At 37.5% G+C, this 15,642-nt stretch overlaps 3 protein-coding genes across 3 annotated transcripts in view; 1 reads left to right on the top strand and 2 right to left on the bottom strand.

Moving 5' to 3' along the window:
* LOC118746765 overlaps positions 1-1,396 on the top strand; it is a 31,641-nt gene extending 30,245 nt beyond the window's left edge. The window contains exon 3 of the mRNA XM_036480674.1: positions 14-1,396. Within this exon, the coding sequence (XP_036336567.1) occupies positions 14-1,249 (1,236 nt within the window). The 3' untranslated portion in view covers positions 1,250-1,396. The remainder of the gene's footprint in view (positions 1-13) is intronic.
* LOC118746768 (transmembrane protein 184B-like) overlaps positions 1-15,642 on the bottom strand; it is a 798,314-nt gene that overhangs the window by 217,553 nt on the left and 565,119 nt on the right. The gene's annotated exons all lie outside the window — the stretch shown is intronic.
* Positions 10,116-11,394, bottom strand: LOC118746769 (peroxisome biogenesis factor 10-like). Its single transcript, XM_036480681.1, has 2 exons — positions 10,973-11,394; positions 10,116-10,900 (listed from the first exon to the last, which is right to left on the bottom strand). Exons 1-2 carry the CDS (start codon positions 11,279-11,281, stop codon positions 10,271-10,273), a joined length of 939 nt encoding a protein of 312 aa, XP_036336574.1. The 5' UTR covers positions 11,282-11,394; the 3' UTR covers positions 10,116-10,270.

The raw sequence follows: 15,642 nt of genomic DNA, 5'->3' as shown, positions 1-15,642 counted from the left end.
AATGAACCCCAACATGGGCATGAGCGGCAGCATGGGAATGAACCCCAGTATGGGTATGGGCGGCAACATGGGAATGAATCCCAATGTGGGTATGGGCGACAACATGGGTATGAATTCTAATGAGGGTATGAACATGAATAGTGGTGATAATTTCATGCCGTCGCTAATGAACAAGAACAACAATAACGACAGCAGCAACGGCAGCACCAACATGACTTTCAACGACAACCCAATGCACAACAATTTTATACTCATGAAAAACTGTGACTACAATACGCGCATGAATGATATCGCTGAGTTATTACAGAGGGAATTTTTACGTCTGAAACATATTGAGCTCCTGCGTGGTGATCGCAATATGCCGACTGGTGAATTCATTGTCGAATTTCAAAATGAACGTGATGCCGAGATAGCCATACGCCAATTTAATAACTCGACGTTCCGGCAACGCAAACTACGCATACGTTCGATTAAACCGCAAGAGATCGCTGACCGCATTGGCAAACCTTTCATGAACTTTTATCCCGGCGGTGGCGGCGGCGGTTCAGGCGGACGTCCATTCGAAAGAAACCCATTTTCAGGCAATAGCAACAGCATGTCGCCGCTTAACGATGGACCGTCATCGTCGACGATGCCTTTTAGCAGCAGCGCTGGCGGACGCTATGGCGATAAAAACATGAACAACGACAGCAACAGCAGCAACAACAACAATAGCCGTGGAGGTGGTCCAATGATGAATCGCGGTGGCCGCGGTAACATTGGCAGTAGTGGTGGTGGTGGTGGTGGTGGCGCGGGTAGTGGTCGCAATGATCATATGGACAGTGGTGGTATGCGGCATCGAGGTGGTCGCCACAATAATAGTGCATCCAGCCGTGATAGTCATAATTCCGATCAGGAGGAGGATATTCAAACCATCGATGACAGCAGCAATGATGTTACCAGCGCTGACAATGGCCCTAGCGGTAATAATGGTGATGATAATGGCGGCATACCTGAAAAATTTGCGCGTCCCGGCTGTGTTGTTGCCATGGAGAATGTACCTTACAAGGCTGAGCTTAATGACATATTGAAATTTTTCGCTGGTTTCGATCTTACACCCGATGACATTATAAGGCGATTCAATGATGATGGTACAGCGACGGGTGATGCACGTGTGGCATTTGCAACACCATCAATGGCACGTACAGCATACAATTCACGACGAAGAAAACAGATTTTTAATCGGACCATACGTTTGTCGTTGCTTTAGGATAGTGTGTAGAAAGAAGAGGGTAGTTTTGGTTGTATATAGCGGGTGGGATCTACATATACATATGTACATATTTTAAGGTATTTAAAACATTCATACATATACGTATGTATTAACTTATATGTTTAGAATTTAGTTGAAGGGCGTCCTATTTGAGAATTCGTTTCAAAAACGCCCTATCTCAGCTGCCGATTCGGAAACGCCCTATATCAGCACATTTTCAATACATTTTGAAGTGAGATAGGGCGTTTTTAAACCGAATTCTGAGGTACGCCGGATCTTCCACTCAGCAGTCGATATCGTCCCCCTTATGCCAGAGGCATGGATGTGTAAATTTACCAATTTTGAGTTATTGGGTTGACTTGGATGTTTTATGTTACACCAAACCCCAGAATACTAGTTAAGTACTAGGTTAAGATCTTCATTTAGTTAATGTTTAAAATATTTGTATTTTGTAAATACGAAAATACGCTGTATGAATGAGTTGATATCCAGAGCTATCACTGAATCCATCGTAGTCAGATTTTTCGTGAAATCTACGAAAATGCGTTACGAACGTATGCATTCACAGTTCGTTCGTAGCTATTCGGATTCAGTGATCGCATTTTCGTGGATTTCCCGAAAATCGGAGTACGATAGATTCAACGATAGCCCAGATTATAATATTGGGAGTGGCATACCAAACTTTTCACACATTTTTATACATACATATACTTATATACTAAGCTATTTATATTGCATTTGAATAACAGATTTCATTTCTATTTTATTAAGACAGTTCAAAATCTACTTAGGACCGTTTTCGCGATGTAGAGTTAACTCTAATGTGGCTGTTAATTTTTGTACTTAAAATCGAGAGCTAACTGCCAAATAAGAGTTAACTATCCACTGTGAAAATGCATAAATTTATTTTTTTTTATGACAATGATGTTTTCATAGGGGTATTCCGACTCCTCTCAAGCTCTTAACTTTAATTTTCTTAAATTGATCATCTTAATAGTATCTTAAAAAAAAGGAATTATTAGAATAACACATACATACATACATATGTACATAGTACAATATTTTATATCACTTATTGCCACTTACGAATTATGTATGTACTTTAATATTTAGAGTTTTACACTTAAGTTCTATCTAATCGTAAATCACATAAAAAAAATCATACATACATACATACTTATGTAAATAAGTCATATATTCTCAGTGTTCCACATTAAGATTTTAATAAATAATAAATTGATACTATTTTACCATACACTTATTCGAAGTATCTAGTTGGAGTTTTATAGCCAGTTCAATGCTGACTTGGAGCAGCACCAAAAAATTGGAGGTACTACACTACTCAGAAATACGGCGTGTGGAAGACAGCACTCGTTTTTTTTTTTTTTTGTTTTAGCGGCGCTACTAAGCCCCGCCTAAGTCGGTTTGCCCATCAATCGTTGTCGTCAAGCTCAGCTAACGGTAGCCCCAGAAAACGAGGCGTTTCTACGGAGTTGGACCAGAGGGAGAAGGTGATATCGAGGTGGAGTATGCATAAATAGCTGTTTATGCGATTATCGCGTGGCAGTCGAACCTCTGCATGACAAAGATGAAGATATCGCGTGTGTTGTCAATTGCAAGCAAATTGGTATTCAGGGCGGTATTGTCACTTGCGAAGCGAATGAATTTGGCGAAGCGAACGGTTTGGCGAAGCGAATGGATTGGCGGACGCAACTTAAATATACATTAAGAGTGTTCTCTTTTACCAGCTTGTGCAAGTTCGTTGCATCGCGAACACTTTTAATACCTTCTCTTCCTTTTAATTCGCTTCGCCAAAATCATTCGCTTCGCAAGTGATAATACCACCCTTAGCTTCCTCTTCATCATCATTTTCAGCGTTGCTTCCACGCTGTTTTTAACTTAAACGCCGTTGATGACGTCGTTGGGTGCTATGGTTGCTCTATGTAAGTCTCTTCCTCAAACAAGGGCCTGTTGAGGTGCTCCCGTCTGTAGCACACCGCCAGAATCTGCTTGCATAGCGTAATGTTGTGCTCACTTACTGGGAGCATTTGGGTGTCGCTATGAAAGTGGTGTTCAGAAGCCACCTTGTGGCTGTCCGGAGTGCTGTGTTTTGAAACGTCTGTAGTTTCATACATTGCGTCCTGCTAGTCCCCGGCTATCACACGGCCGTCGCATAGTTTGGAACCGGTTGGAAATTGCTTTGTATGGTGCCAACAACATATCTTACGCACTGTTGCCGATTGCTCTAACGAAGATAGAAAGCCTTAACATATACGAGTAGCTTGGAGTGGCATACGGTGTTATACTATTTTCACAAATTCATCGCTGCTAGGGTTGTTCTCTTACAGTGTCGGTTTCGGTTAAAGCCACGGGTTATCTGAGTGTTTATTGCGTTAATTACTGCGGTGGTGGTGTACTCTTCATGGAAGACATGTGGATGCTTCGCTGGAGTCAGGTGATACGTGAAATAAGCAAGTAATGAGGCGTATTATGGAACGAATTTCCGTCATCCCTTGTCAAATTTGGTTTGGAGACAAACCGGTTTCGGCGTTGTGCCATCTTCAGTGTCATTTTTCGTTCCGTAATAAGGCCTCTAGTGTCTCCGCTACTGGGAAAGGAGAGTTACCTGCCGATAAGATTCCGTTTTTTTGGCAGGTTTTCCTGGTTTTAGCAGTGGAACCACTTTCCCCGATTTCCACACGACGTGAATGATACGTTCCGTCAGCTCTACTGGTTTTGTGTCCCTTTTAAGCCCTTAAACTCACACGATCTACGAATAAATCCAGCAAAGCAATTAATGATTTTTGGTGAACGTTGATATACTGATAATATGGTGGCAAGAACTGAAATCCGGTAAGTTAGTACTAGAACAGGGTACTGAAGGGTAAAAAACTTTTGTTACAAAAGAGTGTATTCTCTAAATATCGATATACAACATCTTAAAATCCGACAGTAAATGCCGAAGACATAATGGCGTAAAATGTAAAAAGGCAATACCTTCGTTCGGCAAAAAAAATTCGAATTGCGTTGCAAAAATACTTTAGGCTCAGGAAATAGAGGATTCTTTTCTAGAGAGCTGTCAATTAACCTGAAGTGGGTACAACTGACCTGTCCTCTTTGGAATCACCTCTGATCATGCTTAACATAGCATCTTTCAACATCGTTAGTGAGATTGCTGCAGCTAGAGCTGCAGTCAGACTTAGGGGCACCGGATGTTTAAAGGACTCAAGGTCTAGAGGTCTCTGATAACACGGATCACTACGTGACTAGGCTGGCACGAATTATCCCTTTTGCCACTCACACCTCTCTAGGGATGAGTTGATAGGGGATCTGGTTTACACGGCCAAATCGAAGCTTGACGAAAGGGTCGATGGACACGCCGTGAAACTCACCATCACTATTCAATTCAGGCTTTCAGACCACTTTATTGGTTTTAAGGCGGAGGTTGCTGGTATTAAGGAAGCAGCCGATTGGTTGCTGTTGGGCGCGCTGGATCGAAGGAAGGTTAACATTTACTCTAGACAGTCAGGCGGCAACCAAAGTCTAGGACTCACTTACGTTACGCTCAAAGCTTGTTGGATAATGCCTTAATTTGCATTCGATTGCGTGGAACTATTATCGTGTTAGACTTGTATGGGTGCTAGGCCACAGTGATATCGCAGGGAAATGTGCTGCGGACGAACTGACCAGAGACGGCACCCTCAAAGAAATACCGCCAAGAAAAGATAGAGTGGGAGCTTCCTTGATTACTTGTGTACTTTTATTGGAAAGATGAGACTCGGGTCAACTCAGCGAACGCTGGGAAAAAATCGAAGCTTGCGCTACTGCAAGGTCCTTCTTGTCGAGGTTGGACCGGGGACGATCTAGGTCTACTGATTGGCCACTGTACTATCGGCATTCACGCAAGCAGGGCTCGAATACGAGAAGAGCAGTACGTTCACGACTGTCACTCCGGCTTAGGCACTTGGGTTCGGACTTTCTGACTAGTCTCGCATCTACCGCCTGCAAAACTCCGTTCGCGATATGCTGCGTTTCTCGCTTTAATTTAGCAAGCTAATAGGAACTGCTTCGATTGCTCTTTCTCAGGCATTTGTGTTTTTTCGTGAAGGTGGCGCTTCGAGGTGGCAGCCTGGAGTCGTAGTTGATCTGGTTCCTGCGAAGTTATAAGGTGTCTCCACAGCGTATTGCTGTGCCACTGGAGCAGTTAGTTTCCCACTGGCCAATCGTCTTGTATGTCACGAGTAATGTTCCACATCCCAAGAGCTTCCGGGAAGCGAGTCGGCAAGATAGATACCACAAACTTTGTGGCATCATCCTCCTACAATGTGCTCCGTAAAGAGCGCGAGCGAGACAGCGCTCATCCTGGACCACACTGCAAAGTATCGTCTTATCGAAGGGACCTTAATTTAAAGATTCGACAACTGGTAAACCAACATAAACGGTAAAAGTGGGATAAGCATTTGAAGACCCACAACTTCGCCTCTGGTGTGACTAAGGTCTGGGCAACCGTGAGTTCTCTGGAAATCTTATTCGATGGTTACGCATTGTGGAACCCGAAAAAATGTGCGAGCTATTTTAGTCGGCAATTCACATTGCGCCCTTCCGCAGATAAATCCAAACGTCGAGCGACCAAAAGGCTGCACAAACTGCCCAAAAACAGGTGGCCATCGGGGAAAGCGTTCCGCAAAGTTTATGAGGAATCATTAACGTCCGGCGGGAGTAGTGTATCTCGCCAAGGTTGCCAATTTGTCAATAGCCACTCTCATCATTCCCGATGTGTGGATACCAGATAGAGTGGTCCCACTCCTAAACCAGGGAAACCAGCAAATAAAGAAGAGTCCTATCGACAGATAACGCTCCTTTCCCCGGTGGCGAAGACACTTGAGGCCTTACTACTCCCGCATTTCACGTACAACTTCACCCCAGCGAAGCATCAACATGACTACCGTAAAGTGCACCGCACAACAACAGCAATTAGCGCCATAAACACTCAAATGACTCGTCATTCCGCGCTTCTAGAAGATATTGAGACTTCCTCTCTCCCACGCGGACACAGGGTGGCAGGCGAATTATTTGAGTGGTTGGCAGTCCTCAGTAACCTTTTGGGATCAAATATAAAACCTACAAGAATTTATCAAAGAGTTCCAAAGGGTGATGTCCTCTCCTCCTTACTGTTTAACTTCTATATCTCGAATCTGCCACTGGAAAGAATTGATGACCTCTGCTCGAAAGTAAAGTATTCCAAATTTTCTCGCTTCTTCAATGCACGCAGACCTCTCCCCCATGAAATCGAACCATCTTCACCACCTCGATGAAGGAGATCAGACACTTACGTCAATGGCATACCACCCGAAAATTTAGGTGTTACCTCCACGATGCAGCGAAGCAAAGTTGGCGCCGTCCGACATACCGCTACTTTGGTTTTGCCGATTTTGACAATTCTGGTCTACAAGTAAACGACGCCTCAGAAACTTTAAATGTACTGAAATTCACTAATACTTGCACAAAAATCACTATTTTTTCACATTTTCCTTAGTCATTCTAATTGCAAATTATATATTTTTGCAATTTAGCGCAATAAAAATATGTTTAGTGTCGAAAAAGTTAATATTAAAAAAAATTTTATCATACATCAAGATAACCAACCGTTCAGTTACGGAAAAACTAAAAAAGCAAATCGATAGTACTTTTTACTCTGATTTCAGTTGTATACATAAATATTATTTTGCGCAATTGAAAAGTAAAGATATGAGGTTAAAAAAAAAATGTGTGATATTTTAAAATATTAATATTTTCTAAACTACGTAACCGATTAAAAAGGTAGTGATGTCAGAATAAGGACAACCAAGGCACATTAAACAGGTATTTTGTTGTTGCTTCTGGTATCGAAAGTGTCAACAACTGTTCTGAATTTTTTCTTCTAAATCAAAGCGTGCCATGTGAAATACAAAAAATTATAAAATATAAAAAATTGAAATTGGAAAAAATAAAAATTGATGCAACTTTCTTTCCTAGTAAATTTGTTTGCTTCTCGAAGCATTGATCCATCCTTTGCAAGGCCCAGTAATCAGCGGTCGTGCTGCCGAGTTGGGCGAACGTTCCAAAAGCTGCTATTCAATCGCTTGTTTTGTATGGAAAAGGTTTCACAAGCAAATGGATTTTAACAACTTATAATTTTCGTGAGAAAAAATTAAAAATATTTGACATTTTCGAGACCAAATAATTTGAAAATAAATCAAATCAGCTGCTCTACTGATACTACCTGTTCAATGTACCTTGAGGACAACTAATTTATCTTCAAGTTGATATATAAAATTTAAGCCAAAAATATTATTTAAGCCAAAAATATTAAAAAACAAAAAACAAATTTTAATTTTTTCATAAGATAACCTTTTTTGGAAAAAGTGCATAATCAATGCTAAAAAATTTGTATTATTTAGAAAGTGCAAGTTCTTGCCTTTAATTTGATATACATATTAGGAGTGTTCGCTATGCAAAAAATTTGTACAAGTTGCAAGAAGAGAGCACAATATTTTGACATTTCATTTGGAGGGGAACCCTGCAAAAATCGCGACTACTCCATGCATGCATGTAAAGAGTAATCCCTAAGGACCAAGGAATACTCCAAAATTAACCACAATTCATATAAAAAATATGGTCCATTTAACATTGCGATGTCCTAGGGCAGGACCATATACTCCATCTCTGCATTACATCAGAGTAGCACAAAACTACTCCTAACATACTCCAATGACATTGTCGTTATATTTTTTCATTTGTACACGCTTTTGTTCTTCACTTCGCAGATGCTTTTTTTGAAATGAATAAAAACCAAAAAACAAAAATTAAAAATTACATGTTGCCTCTGACGACATTCGAACCCGAACATGCTGGGAGCTAAGAAATAACAGCTAGCATCTCTACACGTTCTGCTACAGCCAGACATGCAAATGTACTTTCAAATGCTTAACTTCAATCACATTTCGTTAAAACACGAGCAGTGATCGGGTAACAATAAGCTGGTGCAGAGACACGAGTTGGTCCGCTACAGCATGACAGAGGAGCACTTTTGTAAGTACTCCAATATACCACAAATAGACTACATGGTCCAACGATTTTTGCAGGGAAGTTGCAAATTCGTGCTGGGAAAATTTTTGCCAGTAAGAATTTGCAAGCAGGATTGTGGCACACGGTTGCATTTTTGTCAACATTAATTTGAATCAACGAGTTCGTTAAATTTAAAAATGAACAATCTTGTTGCGATTTACTAATGAAAGAAGTATGTAAATATTCGTTTATTCAATTAATTTAATTAATTCCAAACATTTGAAAGGTACTCGGCTGAAAAAGCTGTATTCGTAATCGGAACGCACTCGACACCACTGTCGATATAGGAAATCCGACAGTGACTTCCACAAAGAAATTGAAGCGTATGTTGAAGAAAGTCAGAATAAGAAGAAATATACGTATAGGTCCTATTTTGGTTCTCACTTGAAATAATTTAAAAAAATAGTTGTGATCCCGTACGAGTCCGGACTGGTCAGAAATAGTCAGAATCAGTCAGATTTTACTGGAAATCGATCCCGTACTCGGTTCTCTGACTATTGAGAGGACAAAAATGAGAGTAAATACGGTTCTCTCTCTGTCAGAAGTTACCAGTTTTAGTCCGAGAATTTTTTGCTGGTAAATTCTGGTAAATCTGTCAAACGATCAGCTGTAGTGTGTTTGGCGACCAAATTGTAAACAAAAGAAAAGTGCACTCTGCTAATTCATGTTGAAAAGTATTTAATTACTTGTTTAAGTGGATTCTAATGAATTTGAAAATATTTTTGGTTTTTACACGTGTGAGCTGAGTGTGTTTGCATACAAAATAAGCAAAAATTTACAACCAAAATTTGGAGGTTATGTTGAAGTTGACAGAAGTTACCATTTTTTACTAGAAAGCGATCCCGTACTTTTCAATGTTACTCTCTCGCTCTGAGCGAATTTTTATTTTTTGACAGTTTTCTAGTCCGAGTCCGAGGAATACGGGATTGCACCTAATTTTTATGCTCGAAATGCAACCGTGGACGCCAGCTGGCAGTGAAGCTTGCTAATGTTTTCTAATTCCTGTTCGCGCAAAACTTAGTAAGTTCCTCTCTTTGGGAGAGTAAGGTTACTGGCTAATTCTTACTGGCAGTTGCATAGCGAACACTCCTATTTATATACCTGTAGAAAAATGGTTTTTTGCGTTTCTCGGTTCTTCGACCGTTGCTCTCTGTTGTGAGAGTTATTTTCCTTTTTGCCAGTTCTACTGGTTTTAGTCCAAAAATCGCTGGAACGCATCTACGATATCGTATTACTCGTCACGTAAACACATTTTTCATTTTTTACATACGTGAACGTACTCTTTATCCCATTCTGCTTATACGACTGACATATCATGTAATTTTCTTTCGTATGATTTTCGATCCGTGAACGGATGTTACGATTTGAGCCGTTTCAGAAATGAAAGTTGTAAGAGGTGGCTGCAACTCAGAGCGCGCAAATCGATTTCGGAAATATATTTCAACTTGCTTTTGCTGCACTGGCAGTCCAATGTGCAGGTGGTCCGAAGCGGAACCATTGGTTGCCAGCCAACGCAAGCCAAATTGCATGAGCAGCGTCAGAAATAAAAGTTGCATTCACCAAATTGAGCAAGTGGCCTAGCACTCTGACAAAAGAGCAGATGAGCTCAAGCATCGGCAGTTGTCAACAGCCATTGCTTGTGCTGATCTGCTCTTTCGCCAGACTGCCAGGCCACTTGCTCACTTTGGTGAATACCACTAATGTGTCTTCATTCCTACTCCCTTCTTATATCTCCTGGTAAGAAAACCTATCCGACATTACAAAAATAACAATAATAGATTTTATTCACAATAATCCCTCAAAATGAGAATTTAATTAAATATTAAATTCGCCTTGGTCCCCCACATACATAAATATGTAACTCAAACCCGTGATTCAGTGAATCATGACTCAAACCCACTCACACTTAAGCTATTGGTAGTTTTGCAACTGTACTATACTAGACTTTTTTAATTTCTCTCTACACAGCGGACATTCATCTCGTTCGTCTAGCCAATCCAATAAACAGTTCCAACAGAATAAATGACCACACGGTGTCAAGCTCGTATTAATGCGTGGCTCCAAACAAAGGATACACTGTGGCGCATCAGATTTTTTACGCTCCTCAATACCTTGATCTGTGCTGAGTAAAGGTCTTGTAGTGCCAGTAACTACTTCCTTTTGTTTTCTTCGATGTTCCTTCCATGCTTCATATGCGTTTATTACTAATGATAGGGTAACTTGTAAAAATGTTACAACACCAAGTAATTTGTAGCCGTATAAGGAAAAATCAGGCTGCAGCCAATGACGTATCAGCACATAATTTATGCCTGTGAAGCGCTTCGAAATTTGGTATTTATTAGAGCGTAGGTAGAAGAGCGACTTATGCAACGCTTTGATGTATTGTGGTGAGGAACGCATAACGTGGATTGCTGTTAGTAATTTCTGCTTTGCCTCTGGTACCATTTCATCGTTATCCCTAATGGATTTTTCCAATTTCTGTAAAATTCGCAAATACAAAGCATCTCCACCAAATTCAAATATAATGGAAACCAGCTGAAGCTATAAATGTTGCATAAAAAGTTGTAATTGTTTCAGGAGTTGTAAATTATTTGCTCAAAGTCAAGTGTTTACCAAACGTGACGGAATGTTCATGTAAGCGCTATCCACTTGAATAGTTCCTGTGTATTCCTCGCCAAGTGTTTGTAAATTATTAATTGAAGCAAATCCATGATACGTGATTTCAGCAAAGAGCTTACACAACTGATGATACTTTATCCAGCTACGCGACCCGGTCAAGCGAAGTAAATCCGAAAGATCTTCTGCAAGTTCATCCGTATACCTGGAATCCTTTTGCACGGACCGGACAATTTCTGGTTGGCGGGCTCGCGCATTTCTAAAATCCAAAGCAATTTGGCCACTGAATTTATGACGATGCAACATTTCACAAAAATCTACATAAAAGATTATACTGCTCTGTAAATAGACCAAAGTGCAGAAGTGATAACAACTATCAGTGAAATTACAGCTGATGTCTTTTTTTTGCGACTGAAATCAGAGAACTTAGATAGATAGAGAAGGTGCAAATTTTTGGAACGTAAAATTGTTTGGCTGAAAAATAAATCCATGGAATATCACCACAGCGCGATTAACATTTCAAGAAGAGTTAACAGAGAAAAATGTAAATTTCTGTTATGATAATGTTATATTTGTTGCAAGTGTCTGGCTATGTGTTGCTAGGTTGCATGTGAATGCAGAAACGTATTCATGTATATTTTTTTAATAAAATTAAATAAATTAATATAGTTAAATTATATTAAATGTACTTTTATATTAGTTAAAATTGCTGACTTGCATTTCTGCATGACCATTTGTTAAATATAATTTATTCAGTAGTTAATGTTGCTAAAAACTTAAAAAGCATCTGTTCAAGTTCGCTTCTTGTACGAGTATTATATTATGTAAATAGTAAAAATGCATGTTAGTTAAAAAAATGATAAAATTGGTTTTTTCACATACTCACTTTAAAGATGGACGCATTAACAAAAAAATGTATAAAGCAATGTGTTTGTTAACTTCAAAATTAATTTTCGAAGATATTGGCCAGGGAATGCTTTAACTCCAAAACGTAGATTTGTTATCTAATAAATAGGTGAAAGCTATGCAAATATGCAAACTCATTGGTGATTTGCCGTCGGCATTTGGGTCGCAAAAATCGTTTTTTTTTAACGATTCTTATTGTAGTTGCTACACTATTTTCAATGCAACAAATCCCAGTTTTCTAACTGCCTTAGTTTTTTCACAAACTCACTTTAAAGATGGACGCATTAATAAAAAAATTTACAAAGCATTTATTTTTAATAATTTCCTTTAAAACATAATTCAATCTATAACAGAAACCACAATAATAAAAGTTTAAAAGCTTGCACAAATTGCAAAATAATTAATCAAACTTCAAAAAATTGTTATAAAAATTTAAGAATTTTTAGTTAGAATATTTAGAAAATTTTCGGGTATGCAGCTTTGTAGTCCATTCAATCAAGTACACTAAAGTCCAAGTTTCTAGTCGTTAAAAATTACCGTTGATTTCTTAGAATTTTTTTTTGTGGAGGGTGTTCGCATTTTCTTCCATATAACACATGAACCCATTTTTTTTTGTATGAAAAATAAACAGCACCACCCCAACAAAAAAATCGAAAAAATCAACGGTAATTTTTAACAACTTGAAACTTGGACTTTAGTGTACTTGATTGAATGGACGACAAGGCTGCATACCCGAAAATTTTCTAAATATTCTAACTAAAAATTCTTAAATTTTTATAACAATTTTTTGAAGTTTGATTAATTATTGTGCAAATTGTGCAAGCTTTTAAACTTTTATTATTGCGGTTTCTGTTATAGATTGAATTATATTTTAAATGAATATCATTAAAAATAAATAAACATAATTTGTTGATGGCAGCTGAATGTATGTATGTATGTACTTACATATGTAAATATGTACCCCATACACATACTCCAAAATCATTTATTGATAACGTTCTTGCACCTGCACATAATATTACATATATGTAAGTACATACTAACTTTCTTCTTATTTGGTGCTGACAAACTTTAACTTAAGAGTCGACTTTATTTCGTTTACTAATATGCCCCAATAGTTTTGGAGTCAAATGAAAATGCATTTCCCACGCATATGTACATATATGTATCTATATGTACTACATGCTCCATTAATTGACAACGTTTTTGCATGCATATATAAGTACATCCATACATACGTGCATATTGCTGTCTAAGTACCACGCACATATATACAAATGTACATATGTACAACTCACGGCAGCATACATACACACATACATAATTACGCGCATATTCAAATACAACAATAACTATTTCATTCCTAAACGCATGCGCATATTTCTCAAGGCCAAGTAAATTCATTCATAAAAACAGCCGCAGCACATCTCCCCGCAAATTCATCACCAACAAGCGCAACTTTGTCAATCCGACACAAAAATTCTAAAATCTTAAAATGAAGAAATCTCGGCCAGCCAAGTGAAAAGTGGCAATTATTTCTCTATAACCAGTAAAATAAGTTATCTCGAATCTTGGCAATTTTTGGTAATTTTTGACAAAACACTCTATTTCTCTGTTCCATACCAATATTTCAATCATTAACTAGTATTTTAAAGTGTCATTTTAATAAACATTAAATAAAAGTGTACGTTTTCTGCAGGAAAATACATTATTTTTTTTAAATAAAATCAAAACTTCTAAAATCACAAACATATGTGGTTTTATCGGAAGTTCACAGATGTAACGTGGCAACTTAGCTCGTTTTCACATTTTTCGGTCCGAAATTGTAAAATTTTTGTCCATGACGCGCCACGATTTTTGTACAGGTGGGTCAATGTGCCTTGAACACCATTTACATATATACAAAAAAATTATTTTATTTATTTTTTAATATTAAAAATTTCTATACTTCAAAGCGTTTATAAAAGTATATTTACATATATGCACGGACGATTTTTAATATTTTTCATCCGTAAGCAAATCTTCAGAACCATAAAAGATTCAAACACATCAAAGTACAAGCAATGCAATGTCCAAGCTAGTGCTACTCCACTGTACATGTGTATATGAATGTATGCATGTATGCGTGTAAAAAATGTCAATTCCAGTTGGTTTTTAACCCTTATAGCGGACATAGTTTTTTTGGTTTCAGCTGGTTCCAACTGTTAATGAAGCACAATTTTTATGGTTAATCTTGATGAAAGTTACATGTATCGTCGAGAACATGGTTACATGCAGAATTTTAAATTAATTAATATTCTTCTCCATATAAAATGTACGAGTATGGCTTTATTAAATGTAAACTTATGCGAAAACCTAAATATTTCGTCAACCAAGGGTTAATTTTGGTGGCGTCGTGGCAATTCGCAGAAATTTAATAATTTGTCTGTGGTTGGTGGACGGCGAGGGGAAGACGAAAGCAGAACAATCGTACATATTTATGCACATATATACATTTATAAATGCACACATGTTTATGCGTTTGTCTTCTTGGACGAATGAAAAATTTCATATATGTAGTGATTTAGAGATTGTCGTTTCAGTAATGTGCCGTGGCGTGTACGCTAGAGGCGATGCAACTTTTTGGCGTCTCGCCGTTTGTCTTGGTTCAAATCCCGGACGGACCAAGTAATAAATTTAATTTTTTTTTTTAATTGTCATATCTATATTCGATTTTAAATTTTACTATTAGCTTTATTTAAAATAATATAAATGGATATGTAGGTACAAACGCATGCATAATTTCACATAATCGCTCAAATTTGCCAAAAGTTACTGAAAGCTTTATTGTAAATGTTTTCACTAAAATATTAGTTATTGGAATTAAAATTTTATGCGAATCCAATTTTTATTCCCATTTTTAGAAAGCGCAAGTATGTATATGTTCGTGCCACAAAAATTATTTCATAAGTAGTTAATTTTAAACACAAATATGTATGTACACTGGCAAAGTGAGTGCATTCTGTTTTTTGTTTAATATTTGCAATGTTTTTAAGTTAAACTTTTATGTTATTTTCGACGGTAATTGCGGTTTTATGCATATAGCAAGTGCAATTTGTAAAAAAATAGCGATAATTTTTTTTTATTTGTTTGCAAACGGTCATGCGCATTTTATTCTACAAGAAATTCCCTTTTATTTGGTAAAAAGTGCAAAAAGCCGTCAGCAATAAAAAATCATTAAAAATCAACCCAATTTTTTAGCCGCTTAAAACTTGATCTGGTTCCACTAGAATTAAAAAAACAATCTATCTGCGTACTCAAAATTTTTCTAAAAACTCTGATTAAACAGGTCAAAATTTAGACGAGAATTCGTTGAATTTTTCTATGTTCTGTGTAAAGTTTGAAAGTTTGACTGCATAATTAAAGCATGAACCACATTTTTATAAAAAGATAATAAAAAAAATTTTATTGAAAAACATTGCAAATATTAAGCAAAAAACACCATGCACTCACTTTTGATTGCCAGTATATGTATGCATGTACATATGTGTGTAAACTTTATGCCAAACTATCATTATTTTAAATTGTATTTGCATCTTCATAAAAGGAGAACAAGATAAAAAATTTAACAAAAATTACAAATTAATGAAAATTATGTGAAGATTTACCATATTTTCGTTTATTTGCACACAAAGAACATCACATTTCATGTTGCTCAACATTGTATTATGTTATCAACATTAAATTCAACAGAATTTTTACATTCCGACTTGAACTTTTCT

Source organism: Rhagoletis pomonella, unplaced genomic scaffold, assembly GCF_013731165.1.
Source record: "Rhagoletis pomonella isolate Grant_MI unplaced genomic scaffold, Rhpom_1.0 Rhpom_scaffold_00011, whole genome shotgun sequence".
Lineage (NCBI taxonomy): Eukaryota > Metazoa > Arthropoda > Insecta > Diptera > Tephritidae > Rhagoletis > Rhagoletis pomonella.
Note: the sequence above shows the minus strand (reverse complement) of the source record. Positions and strands in the feature narration are given on the sequence as shown.

Excerpts from the sequence above, each read along its gene's own strand:
- LOC118746769 (XM_036480681.1), bottom strand. The coding sequence starts at position 11,281 with ATGTTGCATCGTCATAAATTCAGTGGCCAAATTGCTTTGGATTTTAGA. Across the intron at positions 10,901-10,972 it reads TGAACATTCCGTCACGTTTG|CTTCAGCTGGTTTCCATTAT; the intron begins GTAAACACTTGA and ends CAACATTTATAG.